Source organism: Peromyscus eremicus, chromosome 18 (genome assembly GCF_949786415.1).
Source record: "Peromyscus eremicus chromosome 18, PerEre_H2_v1, whole genome shotgun sequence".
In the NCBI taxonomy this organism is placed as follows: Eukaryota; Metazoa; Chordata; class Mammalia; order Rodentia; family Cricetidae; genus Peromyscus; species Peromyscus eremicus.
The window spans coordinates 38,445,886-38,462,256 of record NC_081434.1 but is presented as its reverse complement, the minus strand read 5'-3'; the positions used below and the strand labels follow the sequence as shown (position 1 = coordinate 38,462,256).

Below are 16,371 nucleotides of genomic sequence, written 5' to 3'. Positions count from 1 at the left end.
AGTCACTGAACTGCTCTTCTGAGTACGAAACTATAAAATCCAAAACTGACCTCCTACACTGCCTAAAAAAGCAGTGTTTTGTTAATCTTTAACTCCCAGGAAACACTCATAAAATATCAAAGGAATGGCAGTAAAAATGAATTTTAAGGAAGAGGTGTGTGTGTGTGTGTGTGTGTGTGTGTGTGTGTGTGTGTGTGTACCCATGTACATGTGCACACTGCAGAGGTCAACCTTGGTGTCATTCCTCAGGACAACGTCCACCTTGGGCTTTTGTTGTTGCCTTGTTTTTTGAGGTGGGATCTTCCTGGCCTGGAGCTTGCTGATTGGCTAGGCTGGCCGGCCAGTGACCCCCCAAGGATCTCGCTGTGTCTGTCTCTCCAACACTGGGATTATAGCATATCACCATGTTTGGCTTTCTCATGTTGGTTCTGGTGACCAAACTCAAGTCCTCATGCCTACAGGAGGGCTTTACTGACTGAGTCATCTCCCCACTCCTTAGAAAGAGATTTGAAAAAAGGTAAAAGCAAACAATGGAAAAGGCAGATTAAATGTAAGAGCCGTACCACCTACCTATAACTTCCTTCACAAGAATGGGCTGAGAATAATACTTGGGCTCGCTAGCCCCAGCTGCGTTAATAGCCTTCACACGTACGAAGATCTTTGCATCCGTGGGGAGACCATTGATGGTGAACTTCGTCTTGTCAATCAGGTCCGTGTTTGCAACTATCCAGTCCTCAGCTAAGACCAGTGAAAGAAAAAAGAAGCAGGAACAGTGTTTAGTGAGAGAAGCCATCCCAGGCCATCACAACCAACTCCAACTTAGCATTTCACATTCATGCTTAAATCCTTCAGAAAGAACATGATTTGGACTAGACTCAGGTTATGACTATTTAAATACCTGAGAAAATGTCCCCAAATGGCTAGCATAAACAACAAAAAGAATTAAATTACACTCTGTTATTTCTGAAAAAAATAAAAATAAAAAACTCTTACTTAGGAATAAAGTGCCCTGAATAATAGTAAGTGTTCTCAATAATTTTGTAGCAGCTTTACTCCAACTTGGTTCCATACTGCTTGATACAATCTTGACATTTAGGCCTTGATAAACTTTAAAGTTCAGAAAGACAGGAAATTGCCCTTCTCACGAAGGAAAGGCATTATTCTTGCCACGTGGTCTGTTTTATCCTAGCTGGTTTGTTATCACGAAACATTAACGTGAACATAAGGAATCTGGTCATTTGCATTCATGAAGAAAAGCCAATTCTACTCATAAAGAGGAAAGGAGGCTCATGAGCTGGTATCTCATGAGCTGGTACAACCCTTTCCTTTAACCAAAAATTGGATTTTCCTTTTCATCAATTGGTAGCTTTGTCTACACTCTATATTATCAAAAGACTTTAAACCCAGCATCCAGGACATACAAGTATTTCCGCTTCTAAAAGTCAGAAAGGACCACTGGGAAAAGAGAAGTCTTGGATCCTAAGGAGAGAGTCACCCCTTTCCCCCCAACTCTACGGACTTCTGTGTGAAGGTGGTGGGAAGGTCCTTCATGTAAGGTCATGGAATATTCCCAGATAAGGTTCAAAGAGTAAGAAAGTCCGAGAGCTTCACAGATACTTTACCTGGTAGATCATACGCAGCCTCCCCATTTTCATTAGACTGTTTTGCTGATGTACCTTTGAGAATCCGTCAATAAATTAATTAAAGACACCCACTTTCACACCAGAAGAATATTGCATCAGTAGTCAGCATTCTCTGTTAGTAAAGTATGCAAAGTAGACAAAGAGACCCGTCTTCGGAGTAGTGACGCAAGAGACCAGACATGTTAAGGGGAGGCACAGCTTCCTCGGTACAGCCTGTGGGTTTGGTCTACAGGCACCTGCCCCAGAGAAGAGAAGGGCTAAGAAAAGCAGACGAGGAGAGAGGCTGGGACACCTCCACAGGCAGGAAGAAGAGCTAGAGAACAAAATAAGACCTCTAAGGAAAAGGAAGAGTCGGTTCTGGAATCCCAAGGGAGCAGTCTGTTCCTCTCCAGTCCCCCAGGGAGCAGGATGCTCACTTGCATGGTGGGACTTCCTCCCTAGAGTCTAGGAGGACACTCTAGCACTGTCTTACCAGGACTCAGCTGTGCCTTAACACATTCCGGTAGAAATGAAGTCAGCCCCAGCAGCTCGGGGAGCAGCCCTGATTACCAGGACAATGAACTCTGCATTGAGAAAACAAACTGGACATTCCTGTGTCCCTGTATTTCAAGTAAAGTGCTCACAGGGATGGCTTGGAGCTTGTCCCAGTGGTTTGGAATGATGTACCTTTCTTTGGTACCAAGGAGATGAGCCGGGATAAAGAGTCCAGAGTGACTGCCTCTGGGGACCTTGGCCTCCCCCAGCTCTCTTTTCCCAACCCTATCAGTACTAGAAGGGAGGTTTGATATCTTGACAGCTGAGAGGGTGTGTGGATGATAAAAAATCACTCATGACTTTGAAAGAAGATACATCTTTCAGCAAACGGTCTGTTCGATAGTTATTGCGCTAGTTTCTTAGGCAAGACTCAGTGGACGCAAAAGTAAAAATGAGAGATGAGAAAAAACACAAAAGAACAAAGAACAGATCAAAGAGGAAACAAGATAAGAAAGATGGGAAGGGAACAAAAATAGCTAGTCTCTTCACGTCCGAGCTCCCTCAACGGAGGGGAACAGGAAACAAGTGATGCCTGAGGGGCGGGGGAGGGAATGCATACGTTATTTGATGCACGAGGTCTATTTTAAGAAAAAGATGAACTAGAGTGAAGACCACAAGAATAAAATGCTGCAGGCAGTAAAAATAAAACAGAAAAGGCAGAATAATCATAAAAAAAGGCACACAACCTTATGTAAGGAAGACGTTTACAGACTAAACCTGACATATCCAAAAGCATCAAACACTTCAGAAATTAGTCCGGAGAAGAGCAGCCATTAAAAGAGAATGGAGAATCAGGCAGCCACATTAAGAAAACCAGGAAAGACCACGAGAAGAGAGAGAGGCGTTATGAAAGAGTTTCCATAGAAAGCTAATTCCGACATGTTATGTGGCAAAATATATACATAATGACCGTGTACATATACATATGTATATCCTCATATACATATATATCTACACAGACCACACACAAAATTATGTAAAATACACTTCGTTGTATTTTATCTAAGGTGGGTAACATCAAAATGACAGGCATCTATCATTTTGCTGTATCTTCTTACTTTTTAAACCTATCAGAAAGAAAAGAGTAAAGAATTTGCTCCGTTTCATACACATACAGAAGGTTCTTGTTCAGAAGCCACATCACACATGAGTTAGGAAATTCTGCTGGCTGGGCCGTATGAAATGCCGAAGGGAGGGCTCGGGACAACAGAATGGAAATAAACCGTACTGGGAAACGCTGAAGGAGTTTCTTGTTGAATTTGTCCCAATACCCACTTCCTTCACCATGCTATCCCTGGGGCTTTTCCCTCTAAGATCCCCCCACTGGTTTAGGATCAAGGGCCTTCTGAAGCTTGAAGGAAGCAGATCCAGTGGAGTGAGGCTGGATAAAAGAATATCAGTGTCCCAGGGTGCTTCATCCCCATCTCCGCTTCTTCCTGAGCGCCAGCTGCCATTTCTGCCGGGCCCCAGGGCAGGCTGGAACTTCAACAGTTTCTTTAAGTTTCTTCTCCACGGTGATTTTCCTCCAGGGACACCCGTTATTGTTTACATTCTTGATTACATTCTTGATTCCCAAAGGCATCGTTGCTTCTTTCCTTCACGGGGAGCTTCAGTGTTAAAGTTTGGGGTCCACGGAGTGATTTTTAGAGGTTAATTCTTGGTCTTTGTTTTGTGAGAGCTCAGTAGCTTCTTTGGGAAGCGGGGGGGGGGGGGGGGGGGGGGGGGGGGACTGTTTGCCTACCGTCAACCAGAGAGGAGCCTGAGTCCAGAGCCAGGGCTGTTTCTGTCTCATTCACCTATTGCCTGCTCTTCCTCCCTCCCTCCTTTCCTGTCTTTTCTTTCTTTCTTTCTTTCTTTCTTTCTTTCTTTCTTTCTTTCTTTCTTTCTTTCTTCCTTCCTTCCTTCCTTCCTTCCTTCCTTCCTTTCTCTCTTACTTCCCTTTTCCTATCTTTTTTCCTTTCTTTTTTTTCCTATTTGGGATTGAATCCAGGACTTATACCGCAACCTAGGCAAATGCTCTCCCACTGAGCTACACCCCCAATCCTTTTTCAAATGTCATTTTCTTCTGGTTATGGCAAGCAGGAAATTAAAAGCACTAGGCAATGAGTGAATATCACACCCTTTTGGTTTTGGTTTCTGTGACATTTTATGTCTCTCTCTTTTACTTTAATCAGAGGGGTTCTTTGGATTCTTTCTTTTCCCCTCCAAAATTTAATTTTCATGTATACAAGCCTTAAGATAAGTTATTGTCATATATTGAATGCATTGCTCATACTTTTTGGGATTTAATCCTAGCTCTTTAAAATTAAGAGTTGCTTTTAATTCTTCCTCTTTTTTTTTTTTTTTTCAGAGCCGAGGACCGAACCCAGGGCCTTGTGCTTGCTAGGCAAGTGTTCTACCACTGAGCTAAATCCCCAACCCTAATCCTTCCTCTCTTTAAGAAGGAAGGACATGCTCATTGGACGGCCAAAGACATAGTCTATCCCCCTGTGCTTGCCCATAAGTAGATGTTCACTACTCAGCGGCACACTGCAGTTGCACTGAGTCCAGAAATAGATGTCTCTGAAGCTTTGCCAAAAGACCATCCTTCCATGCCAGCCCAGTGGTGATACCCTCCTTACAGCCTAATTAAGATTTTTTTTGGCATCTAAATGTATAGCATTAAATACCAGAGGAAATCTATATTCACCTACATCTCAGAAAAATGGCCTTTGGCTTGGTATCATTTTCAGTAAGAAAGCAATGATTTCCCAAGAATGACAAAAGAAAGCAAGGCGTATCTCACCTAGCGCTGACGGTATTCACTGTACCTTCTAGGTGTACTTACTTCCTTCAAAGCAATACTCTAGCACATAGCCATCTAAACCTGCGGCACCAATCTGGTCTGGGGGCCTCCACTTCATTGTCACAGACGAGTCAGTAACAGAGTCAACAGCCAGAAGAGTAGGGGGGCTGGTCACAGCTAAAAAGATGAAAGTGAGAAACACAGGAAACTATGAATGCGGAGCCATGGCAGAGCACCTGCGATAAGAGACTGGGATGCAACTAAAAACATGCGCAGAAGCTCCATGCCCTGCTGACATTCAGTGAGAACTCCCAGAGCATGGCGATGTGTAAGCCAAATGTCTGACTGACGGGAGGATCTTGGAAAGACTGCCACACTCCTTCTCCAGTTTGGAAAGTTTGTGTGAGAAGTTGGGCGGCCACAGGGAGTTAGAGAAATCAATTTGGAGGAATCTAATGGTCTAGAGTAAAATTTCTATAGCCCTATAATTTTAAATATTTATCATTTTAAATTATGTGTATATATGTGGGTGGAGGTTGTGTGCCCATATAGGCAGGTGCCCAGTATTCAAAAGAGAGAGAGTTGTGAGATCCCCCAGAGCTGGAGTTAGAGGTAGCTATGAGCTTGCCCCATGTGGATGCTGGGTCAGACTCAGGTCTTCTGCAAGAGCAACGCCTGCTCTTAATCACTGAACCATCTCTCCAGCCCTAAGACTTGTCATTGAACAAATTCTTGTACTGAATTTTCCATTTCTTAAGGAATACTTAAATACAATGAAATAGTGGAGATAGCTTATCTTTCATTTGCCTTTGCTGGACTTTTTCTTGTTTCATAGATAAACTTAAGATGCAGTTGTAAACTAAGACACAATTGCAAAGCAAAGAGGTTCACAGTAGCTTGGTCTTGACACTTTAGGAAAGACAATGAAGAACAGTCACATGGACTCAGCCTCATGTTTACAGTCAGGAATGGCAATGGGAGCCACCCACAGCTCTCACTGGAGTTCTGGAACTGAATTCCAGGACCTACATTCTGAAGATGGTCAACTTCAAAGTCTGTATTGAATTTCTCACAGAATCGCCCTTAATCTTGTCTGGCTACACCCCACCCACCATTTTGAGAAGCTCCAGGTCATCCTGGTTTACAAGGCAGAGGGAAAGCAGTAATAATAAGCTGGGACAGTGGTTTTCCTTGACTCACCCAAAGGAACAAAGGGCTTGGATGGCATACTGGGCTTGGAGATGCCGATGGCATTGACCGCAAAGATGCGGACCTCATAGGCCACGCCTTCAATCATCTTCTTGGGCTCAAAAGTTGTTTCTTTGCAGAGATCAAAATTCAGTCGCATCCATCTAGAGCTTTGTTTCTTTTTCCTCTCAATAAAGTACCCTGTAGTGTACAAAGCAGAGACTCAGGGTTTTGTTTTTTGTTTTTAAAAACCTTATCTCCAAAGTTCTTAGACATTTTGCACATTCTAAACAGACTGAGTGAAGCAGAAAAAAACATTTATGTTTTAATGCACCTCATTCCACCAGTTGTTAGAGATCAGCTAACACAAATGTGGACTCTGCAAGATACAGATAAAATAAAATAATGGGACTAGAAAAAATAAAGTTGTACTGGAAAAAGATGAAAAGTGAACCAGAGACATGCAGCTCCTAGCAACTTAGTCGCTGTGATTGAGCAATCCAGGGCCAAGATCCCAGAAGGTGCAGCGATGGAACTAAGCGGGGAAAGATCAGTTTTGTCCATTTTATTACCACCTATAGAAAAAAAATTCTCCATCGAGGAGGCAAATTCTTCTAAAAATTTTATGCTGAGAAATTCCTCCATGACACAACCTGGGGCGGTTTGAATGAGAATGGCCCCCATTCAAAAACTCTCATTGGGCCCAATTCCCTGCCTGCTGGCTGCAGATCGGATATAAAGTTCTGAGCTACTGTTCTGGAAGCCTGTCTGCTTCCCACTGTGATGATCAAGGACTAACCCTCTAGAACTGTAAGGCAGCCCCCAATTAAATGCTTTCTTTTACGAGAGTTGCCTTGGTCGTGGCATCTCTTCAGAGAAATAGAACAGAAGCTAAAACACAACCCTATGGTATTCTCTGGCCATAACAATGGGAATTAGACTTGGAGCTGTCTTGGAATTAGTTGTTGAGTAAGAAGAACAAACAAGAGAGAGAGAGAGAGAGAGAGAGAGAGAGAGAGAGAGAGAGAGAGAGAGACCCAGTGTTCAGAAGATGTGCATCACATCCGTTCAAATCCCAAGGAGTCATAGAACACCACAATAGATATTTCAACAGATATTTGAAGTCATAAGTATATTATTACTATTATTATTATTTATTTATTTATTTTATTTTATTTTTTTTGAGACAGGGTTTCTCTGTGTAGCTTTGCGCCTTTTCTGGAACTCGCTTTGTAGACCAGGCTGGCCTCGAACTCACAGAGATCCGTCTGCCTCTGCCTCCCGAGTGCTGGGATTAAAGGCATGTGCTACCACCGCCCTATAAATATATATTATAACAAGCCACTGTCTCCTCCTCCTCTTCCTTAGCAATATAAGAACTGAATTCAGAGCCTCCTGTATGCTAGGCCAGGAGTCTACCCACTCAACAGGCTTTTTTCTAGATTCAGTTTCCGGAATGTATTCTGTCCTAATATGCGTTAAGACGATGCCAACTGCATAGGCCCTGACATGGGCTGATCAGTCTGTGATTACCCAGGATCGGTGACCCTCCGTCATAGGCGGGAGGCTCCCAGTTCATGATGCACCAGTCATCTCCCACTTCTGTCACGTTTGGTGCCACTGGAGGGTCTGGGATGTCTGTAGTAGACAAAACAGGGAAACATTAATAGTCAAGTAGGGGTTTGGGGAAAGAACCTGGTACCAAAGGTGTTTTTTTGTTTTTTTTCTTTTTTGAAATGCATTTAAAAATGATCTTGGACAAAATGTCAATACAGGTAAGGGGGAAAGAGCTAGGTGAAAATAAACGTAACAATGTCTAAAATCCTTGAAAATTGTCGCATTAGAAGACATGTTCCACAGGGGGCCCAAGATTCTTGTTTTTAACTCTGAAAATGGAAACAAGAAATTATCACCTAAATGATGGATATTATTGTTTTTTAATTACAAAATGAATTTCCAGCGGAGTGGAACCAAGGACTAATTATTGTCAATTTTACATCAAATAGAACATTTAAGATATTAATTGGAAGAATTCAATTCAGCATTGGCAAGATGCTATGTCTTAAAGTTTAGCTTCTGATAAAGTGACTAATTTGGGGTCCATCTGAAATATGGTCCCCCAAGGAAATCTGAAGTGGGAAAAGGAGCCCCGGAGAATCTGCAACACTAATAGCCAGCTAGACTCGTGTCCCTGGGTTTCAGCTTAGGAAAAGTGCATTTACAAAGCTAAGGACCAAAGCGGATGGCTACCATGCCTCAAATGATTGACGTGGGAAATCAGCAACTGCGTCTCAGTGACCTTTGATGGGCACCCAGAAGCAACTACCCAGAGCTAATGAGGTCATGGATCTTGGAGGAGAGCCTATTACTGGTGTTTTACTGAGCTACCATAATTCCTAACTGCATTCTAAATACTTATCCTTACATTCACAGATAAGTCCTCACCCCTCATTATAGAAAACTTCTCTTTGCAACAGACTGTCACAGACTACCACACTGTCCAAAATGCCAAAGACAACCGATCCCAGGTGCCTACACCAGTTGATACGTCTACAACACAGCCCGAAATCTAAGATTTTGAGAACATTGCCGAAGAAGGGACGGAAAGATGGTAAGAGCCGAAGAAGCAGGAGATCTGCCGTGAGATTGCGTCTCCTAGAGAACGGAAGCTTCACCTATGATTACAATGTGCTGTCTAAACAAGACCCTAGCAAGTACAGCACCAAGAGGTGCTAACTAACGTAGAAGGGGGAGGGCTCACAGGGCCCCCCCCAAAGACCTGCACGGGCAACTAAGGAGTGCTGAAGGTCGGAGAAATAGTTTCCCCCATGGATGAGCCCCCCAATTGGTTATCCAATACCACGTGGTCAGTTCTGAAACCATACACATGCAAGTAACACTGAATGGACTGAGCAGGTTGTATTTCTACACATGTGTTTGGGGTGTGTGTGTGTAAATAAGAATTAAAAGAGGCCATGAATTTTAGAGAGAGTTACGGGGGAGGCATGGGAGGAGTTGGATGTAAGAACAGGAAAGGGTAAAATAATGTAATTATATCTTCATTGTAAAAATATTAAAAAAAAAAAAAATTAAAGGGTACCCAAAGGGATGATGACTTTGAAGAACTAATAACCAACAGTCCCAAATGCCCCTAACTATTCAGTTACTCCAGTTAGAAGTCCTCTAGACAAGGAAACAGAGGAGGAAAATAAGAGGGAAGAAGGTAATACAAAGAGAAAAATAATAGAGGTGGAAAGGAGAGATGCTGGTTCTCTCCTGTCAGCCTGTTTCTGGAGAACTCACCCACAACTTTAATCTTGATGCTCGCATGTGCTTCTCCAGCTTCATTTTTCAGGTTGATGTTGTACACACCAGAGTCGTCTCTCTCCGCCACGTCAATGACCAGCGTGCTGCTGTCAGGGTAAGACTCCGCCCTGATCCGACCACTGCCCTCCATAATAGCCTGATGAGGAAGAGGCAAACCCGGCATGATGGACTGGCAGGATCCACTGCCGAGCATCTGAGGACCCCGGGCAGGCAGCCTGAGTGCCTAACATATACATAATCACCTACTCCAGTTAGCTCATTTGCATATGAGGAAACCCAGACTTCATATGCTCAAAGTCCACACAGCTGAAAGGGGTCTCCATTCCATGGGCCATTAACTACAAGCTTTACCAAGAGAAACCCGGAGGACAGAAAAGTATAAGGGTAGAAGGTATCCTTTTAGGATGCCAGCCTCTTTATGTATAAAATCAGAAATACACTATCTCATATCAGAGACTCATGTTTTCATCTGCATGGATGTCTTGAGAGTTTGGAAACACTGAGAAGGCTGAGCAGTGGCACATCTTTAGTCTCAGAACTCTGGAGGTGGATCTCTGTGAGTTCAAGGTCAACCTGGTCTACTTAACAAGAGCTACATAATGAGATCTTGTCTCAATAAACCAACAAAAAAAACCCCACAATTCCCCCCACCCCCAAAACTACAAAAAAAAAAAAAACATGGCAGGGGGTGGGTGGTATTGAAGAATGGCACAAAGATAATTTCCCACCCGAGTTGATATTAAGTTTCCATTTCTTTTCTCTTAAGAGTTATTTATTTTTATTTTATGTGTATAGTTGTTTTGCCTGCGTATATATCTCTGTACCATGTGCATGTAGTGCCCCTAATGGTCAGAAGAGGGCGTCAGATCTCCTGGAGCTGGAGTTACAGGTGGTTGTTAGCTGGCTGTGGGTGCTGAAAACTGATTCCTGGGTCCTCTACAAGAGCAACCAGTGCTCTTAACCACTGAGCCATCTGTTCAGCCTCCAGTTTCCACTTCAGATAAAGACATAGAAGAAGGACTAATTTCCAACTGGCAGAGAAAAGCTGAGCCTTTTATTGTATTCTTCGACTGTCTTCTAAATCTTAAACCCCTGAGCTCCATCCCCAACCTCTGATTTACTGAGCCAGGGTCCCACTACATAGCCCTGACTGGCCTGAACCTTGCTGTGTAGACCAGGCTGGCTTTGAATTCACAGAGATCCTCCTGCCTCTGCCTCCAGAGTGCTGGGGTTAAAGGCTACCACACTGTCCAGAGAGCCCCAGAGCTTGATTTGTGGAGCTTTCTACTCTGGCGCACATCTGATGACGTCCTGCCACTGTGGTCTTCCTGAATGAAAAATCCTAAACAATCTGTAGGTTCTGCTGGGGCGTCTCCTCCTTGTACATCACCTGAAACTGAAATATCTCCTCTCCTCCTTCTCTCCTCTGCTAGGACTCAAAGCCAGGGCCTCACACATGCTAGGGCAAAGGCTGACCCCTAAGCACATCCCCCACCACGGGAGAACTCTCTAAGCAAGGCAGTGGTAGAACACCCTCACTTGCTGGTCATATTCGAGGTAGTTACCTCTCCTAACTCGACTACAATGTACAGAAAATAATCATTCACATGGTTTTATCAGGTTGGAGATTATCTACTCGAGAATATAAATCGGGTTCCTGTTGTTCCATTTTGGCAGAAAGACTCCTGTTCTGCTTTTTGAATGTAATATTTTGGTGGCAAGAAACCAGGGTAGTTTAAACTGAGATTCTTTCGTTTTTCTCCTCCTGGACCACGTGCCCCCGTAGCACTGGCTTTCCTAGGCCTCCCACACATTGAACTCATTCTCTGTCCTTGACCTTGGCGGGTGCAAGGCCTTCACCAGGCGGTCTCTTCCCTTTGGAGCTCCTTGCTGTCACTCAGGCCGCAGTGACTGTACAGCTACTTGCTATCACAATATGCTCGGGGTGGCTACCCACCAACCCCACGGCTCCCCAGAGTTTTCTTGAGTGCAAGCAGCAGGAAATATTAGATAGAAGGATTTAGAATGTGGAGATAAACAGATAGAAAATACAGGATAGCCTGGAGAGGGCCTGGAACCTTCTCCAACGGCCCCGACTGTCTCTGCCCCAGGGTATTTATAGAGATGCCAAGAGGTGGAGCAACCCCCACCCCACCCCAGCACAGCCAAGTGCAGACCATCTCAGACACCTGCACTCAGGCCCGTGGTCCAATCATCCTCTCTATGCAGACCTGCTGGGTAAAGCCACGAGGAACCCGAGAACGGGCTCCCACAAGTACGCTCTTGGGTTTTTCGTTGTTGTATTTATTTGTTAATATATTATTATTATACTACTTTTTATTAGTATTGTTATTAGAGTTTTTAAAGACAGGGTCTTTTTAGGTAGCCTTTGCTGTCCTTGCGTGTTCCTGCCCTACTCTGCTCAGTGTAATTGTTATGGTGTATGACACCAGACCCAGCTTAGCACGTCCTCTGTTACAGCGCTTCTTACTGTGCAGAGTGATTTTGTTCCTTAGTTTATTTACTTATTCACTGTTTACCACTTTCCTTCCTGCCTGCCCCATGACGTCCATGGAATAGAAGGTGGGACCATGTTCATAACTCACAAAATCATGCTTGGCCAAGTAAATGGGTGGCTAGAAATAGGAAAATAAATAAGTGATTAATAGATTTATCTGAAAACTAGACCCCATTCTCTTTTCAAAGGAATTATAACCATAACATACTCTTTTGTGTGTGTGTGTGTGGGGTGTGTGTGTGTGTGTGTGTGTGTGTGTGTGTCTGAGACAGGGTCTCACTTTGTAGCTGTCCTGGAACTCATTATGTAGACCAGATTAGTTTCAAACTCACAGAAATCTGCCTGCCTCTCTCTGTCTCCAGTGTTGGGGTTAAAGGCTTGAGCCACCACAGCTGGTTTTAACAGACACGTTGATTTACACCTTTTCCTTTCACCTGAATCATGGGGGCAAGGGGTGAGTTGGGCCATGTGCATATGCACGTGCATGCGTGTGTGTGTGTGTGTGTGTGTGTGTGTGTGTGTGTGCATGTGCACACGCGCATGAGAGAGAGAGAGAGAGAGAGAGAGAGAGAGAGAGAGAGAGAGAGAGAGAGAGAGACCTTGTCTGCTCGGCTCCAGATGGCTTTGGGAGGTGGTTCCCCTGTGACTGGGATCTCAAGACGGAGCTTGCTTCCGGCAATCACTGTCACGGTATTGTCAGCATCAAGGCCATCCAGGATGATCTTGGGAGGATCTGGAACATTCAGCACAGCTTTGGTCACCATACAGCCATTTCTACGTGGTGTTTTGGCTAGTGATTAGCTAATGATAAACATCGGTAGCAATCAAGTTTTAACCTGGCTAAAAGTATATATATATGAGTCCTCACAAGAGCTGGTGCTTGGCACCCTATAAAACTGCTTCTTGTTAGATTTATAAACCAACTCTTTATAAGGAGTGAATAATATCACATTGATGTATCCTTTAAATCATATAGCTTTTGATACATTGTAGTCCAAGGTAAGCAAACAAGTGGACAGGTATACAATAATTTCTCTGATCTACTCACCAATGACGTGAACTTTGGCAGACATAGGAACATTGTAGGCGTCTGGTGTAAACACATATTCACCTTCATCTTCAACAAGAGCATTGGCTATGACTAACTTGTGGATCCTAAGGAAACAGGAAAAACAGGTTTCTAACACTTTACAAGGGTGTAGAGTACACATGACCCAAACTGGAGGGACCTGCCCTTTATTTAATGCGCTCACTTCATACAGGAGGGAAAGGAAGAGAGGGACACGCAAAGATGGGGGATATTCTATTTACTGTCCAAGTCAGATCTGGTTTGGAGTATATTAAAGTATCTCTGCAATACAATCTGCTTATTATGTATGCAAGTGTCTATTATTCTTCTTTTGTCTCATAACTTCAAAAAAGAACAAAATACAGCATCTTAATAATGCTACACTTAAACACACAAGAAATTCCAAAGGAAAACACTGACTTTGGTTATATGCATCGAAGAGCAATAGTTCCTAAGTTCATGGGTCATGAATCAGTGAGGATTGGATGGAGCCTACGGAGCTTCTCACTGTAAAAAGTGTACATTTGGGCCTAGGGATGTAGTGGTAGAGCATTAACCTAGCATGTGTGAGGCCCTGGATTCAATCCTCAGCATCACACACATATATACTGACGCAGACACACAGGCAGTAACACATGCAGGACATTCTGTGATGTTATGAACATGTGTATTTTTGTATACAGATAAAATTTTAGAGGCCTTTTTCAGCTCCATAAATCCACTTGTGATCTGGTGAGAGTCTGTGAGTCAAGGTTCAATTCCTTGCTTTAAATCTTTGCTCGAGTCTAGGCAGTTATGCTTCCCCCAAGAAAACAAAAATAGTAGGAAGTTCATGTGATAGTTATTATTATTAAAGGCTGACATCAATTATTGTGTCAAGTTTTTTTTAAAGATTTATTTACTAGACTGGTGGGGGTGGCACAGGCCTTTAATCCCAGCACTCAGGAGGCAGAGTCAGGCAGATCTCTGTGAGTCCTGGGCCAGCCTGGTCTACAGAGTGAGTTCCAGAACAACCAGGGCTACATAGAGAAACCCTGTCACAAACAAACAAACAAACAAACAAACAGATTTTTTTTTTATTGCATGTATATGGGTGTTTTGCTTGCAAGTATGTATGTGTACTGTGTGCATGCAGGGCCTGGGAAGGCCAGAAGATGGCATCAGAGCCTTTGAAACTAGAATTAATTGTGAACTGCCATGTGGGTGCTGGGAATTGAACTCTGGTCTTCTAAAAGAGAAGCCAGTGCTCTTAACCAGTGAACCATCTCTCCAGCCCCATGGCATAGGGATCTTTTTTATTGTTGTTTTGTTTTTTTCTTGTTTGTTGTTTTTTTTCGAGACAGGGGTTCTCTGTGTAACATTACTGGCAGTCTTGGAACTCGCTTTGTAGACCAGGCTAGCCTCGAACTCACTGAGATCCGCCTGCCTCTGCCTTTCAAGTGCCATGATTAAAAGCGTGCGCCACCACTGCCCAGCTGGTGTAAGGATATTAATTGATGTTTATTTGCACTCTGGAGTGAGGCAACAAACACCATAAAATAGAATGAGTGCTCCGATAAACTGAGCATAGGAGGTCGATACCATAGACAAAGGGTCGGGGAAGCAGCGTCAGACAACAAAATGCAGGTTCTTCTCAAGCAGAGGGAACCCCCTCATCATGTCAACTCAGTGTGTCCTGTTCAAGGGTTTGGTGTTAGTCCTCGTTATCTCAATTTCTGCAAACTCAGATAAACAACTTGGTTTGGGCAAGGGCAGGGCGGAACTTCAGCATGGGTATCTCCATGTTTATTTGGTCTCCTGGGCCCAGATGCAGAAATTCAGAACAAATTCAGTGGTCTCCTATATATCTTACTGAATATTAGGGACAGTTGATAATTGGTCAGGCCCTCAACTAGAATTCACAGTCATTCCTCTGGCCACATGTTCAGATAGTGCCGGTGATAGGTTTTGGATGGTATACAGTATCGTGAGGTGTAGATAGAGGATCTCAAGCAGGATGTGGTATAGAGCAAAGCAATCACCAGTTCTTACTAGACCACGAATAGGTCATCTCCCTAATCTCCAAAGAAAGAGTCAGTAAGTGTGTAATTTCGAGAGTAGGAAAAGTGAATGTGGCTAGTTCCTTACGAACGGCCCACCTGGCTTACTCACTTTCCTTTGTGAACAACTTTCAAACGGTCGCTCTCCTGGACAGGGAGGCCATTCTTTGTCCATTTTCCCGGCACATTTTCAGAGATTTCACACTTCAAGCATACTTCTTTCCCAAGTTTTACAGTCTGATCAGTCAGTGGCGTTGTGATCTTAAGAGGTCTCACTACAGAAATAAAGAACAGAATGGATCCGCAGCCAAACTCCAGACAAGCTAACGTGCTAGCATTTCACAGTGTCCTGTCTATAATACATGCTGTGAAGGTGACAGCTTTTTCCAACGTAGATGATATAACTGAACAGAACTGAGCATAACACAAGTTCCATCACCTCAGATACCCACCATGATGGCTATTCACCCATATGATATGAGCAGCATCCATTCACATCTAAGATTACAACTGCTCATCTGATTTCAAATAATCTTCCTGATACTTCATGATACATTTCAGCACCATGCCTACAAGCAAATCTCAGGTCCCTTTCAAGGTAAAGTACTATATTTACCAACAATTTAAGATGAGAAAAAACTGTGACTTTTTTTGTTATTTTGAATGGGGTCTTTGTTTTTTTTTTAAAGACTTGTGTGTTTTTATTTTATGAGTATTTACTTGCATGCATGCATATACACCATGTGCATGCCTGCTGTTCATGGAAGCCAGAAGGGGTCATTGAATCCCTTGGAATTGGAGCTACAGATGGTTGTGAGCCACCATGTGGATGCTGGGAACTGAACTTGGATCCTCTGCAAGAGTAGCACATGCTTTTAACCACAGAGTCACTTCTCCACCCTTTATTTTATTTTTAACATGTCACTAGGAGAATTTTTTTAGTCTAATGGACCAAATATTATTTATTCCATAAACCATCTGGTTATTATCACATGAATTTGCATAGCATAGCGATTTTTAGAAATAGATATATCACATGAAGGCAGAACCTACTATAACTACTTAGAATGGATACAAATGTCAGATTACCATCTGCCCATGGTCAACACACATTTTGATATTAAACTAAAAGGGCCACGGTTCCATGAATCATATGTTGAGATTGTTTCTTCTTCAATCTGTGATCATATGAAGTGTAGCCGGACCAACAAAGGAGTAAGGAAGAAAGAATGTCTGCTCTGCATGTGTGAGCAACCATCACGGCATTC

The 16,371-nt window shown here is 43.3% G+C and overlaps 1 protein-coding gene across 1 annotated transcript in view; it reads right to left on the bottom strand.

Annotated features, from left to right (window-relative positions):
• Window positions 1–16,371, bottom strand: part of Mybpc1 (myosin binding protein C1) — a 59,314-nt gene that overhangs the window by 17,649 nt on the left and 25,294 nt on the right. Inside the window, exons 13-20 of the mRNA XM_059245399.1 lie at window positions 15,216–15,378; window positions 13,044–13,150; window positions 12,595–12,728; window positions 9,454–9,613; window positions 7,684–7,788; window positions 6,163–6,351; window positions 5,005–5,139; window positions 571–738 (exon numbers count right to left, since the gene is read on the bottom strand). Of these exons, the coding sequence (XP_059101382.1) occupies window positions 571–738; window positions 5,005–5,139; window positions 6,163–6,351; window positions 7,684–7,788; window positions 9,454–9,613; window positions 12,595–12,728; window positions 13,044–13,150; window positions 15,216–15,378 (1,161 nt within the window). The remainder of the gene's footprint in view (window positions 1–570; window positions 739–5,004; window positions 5,140–6,162; window positions 6,352–7,683; window positions 7,789–9,453; window positions 9,614–12,594; window positions 12,729–13,043; window positions 13,151–15,215; window positions 15,379–16,371) is intronic.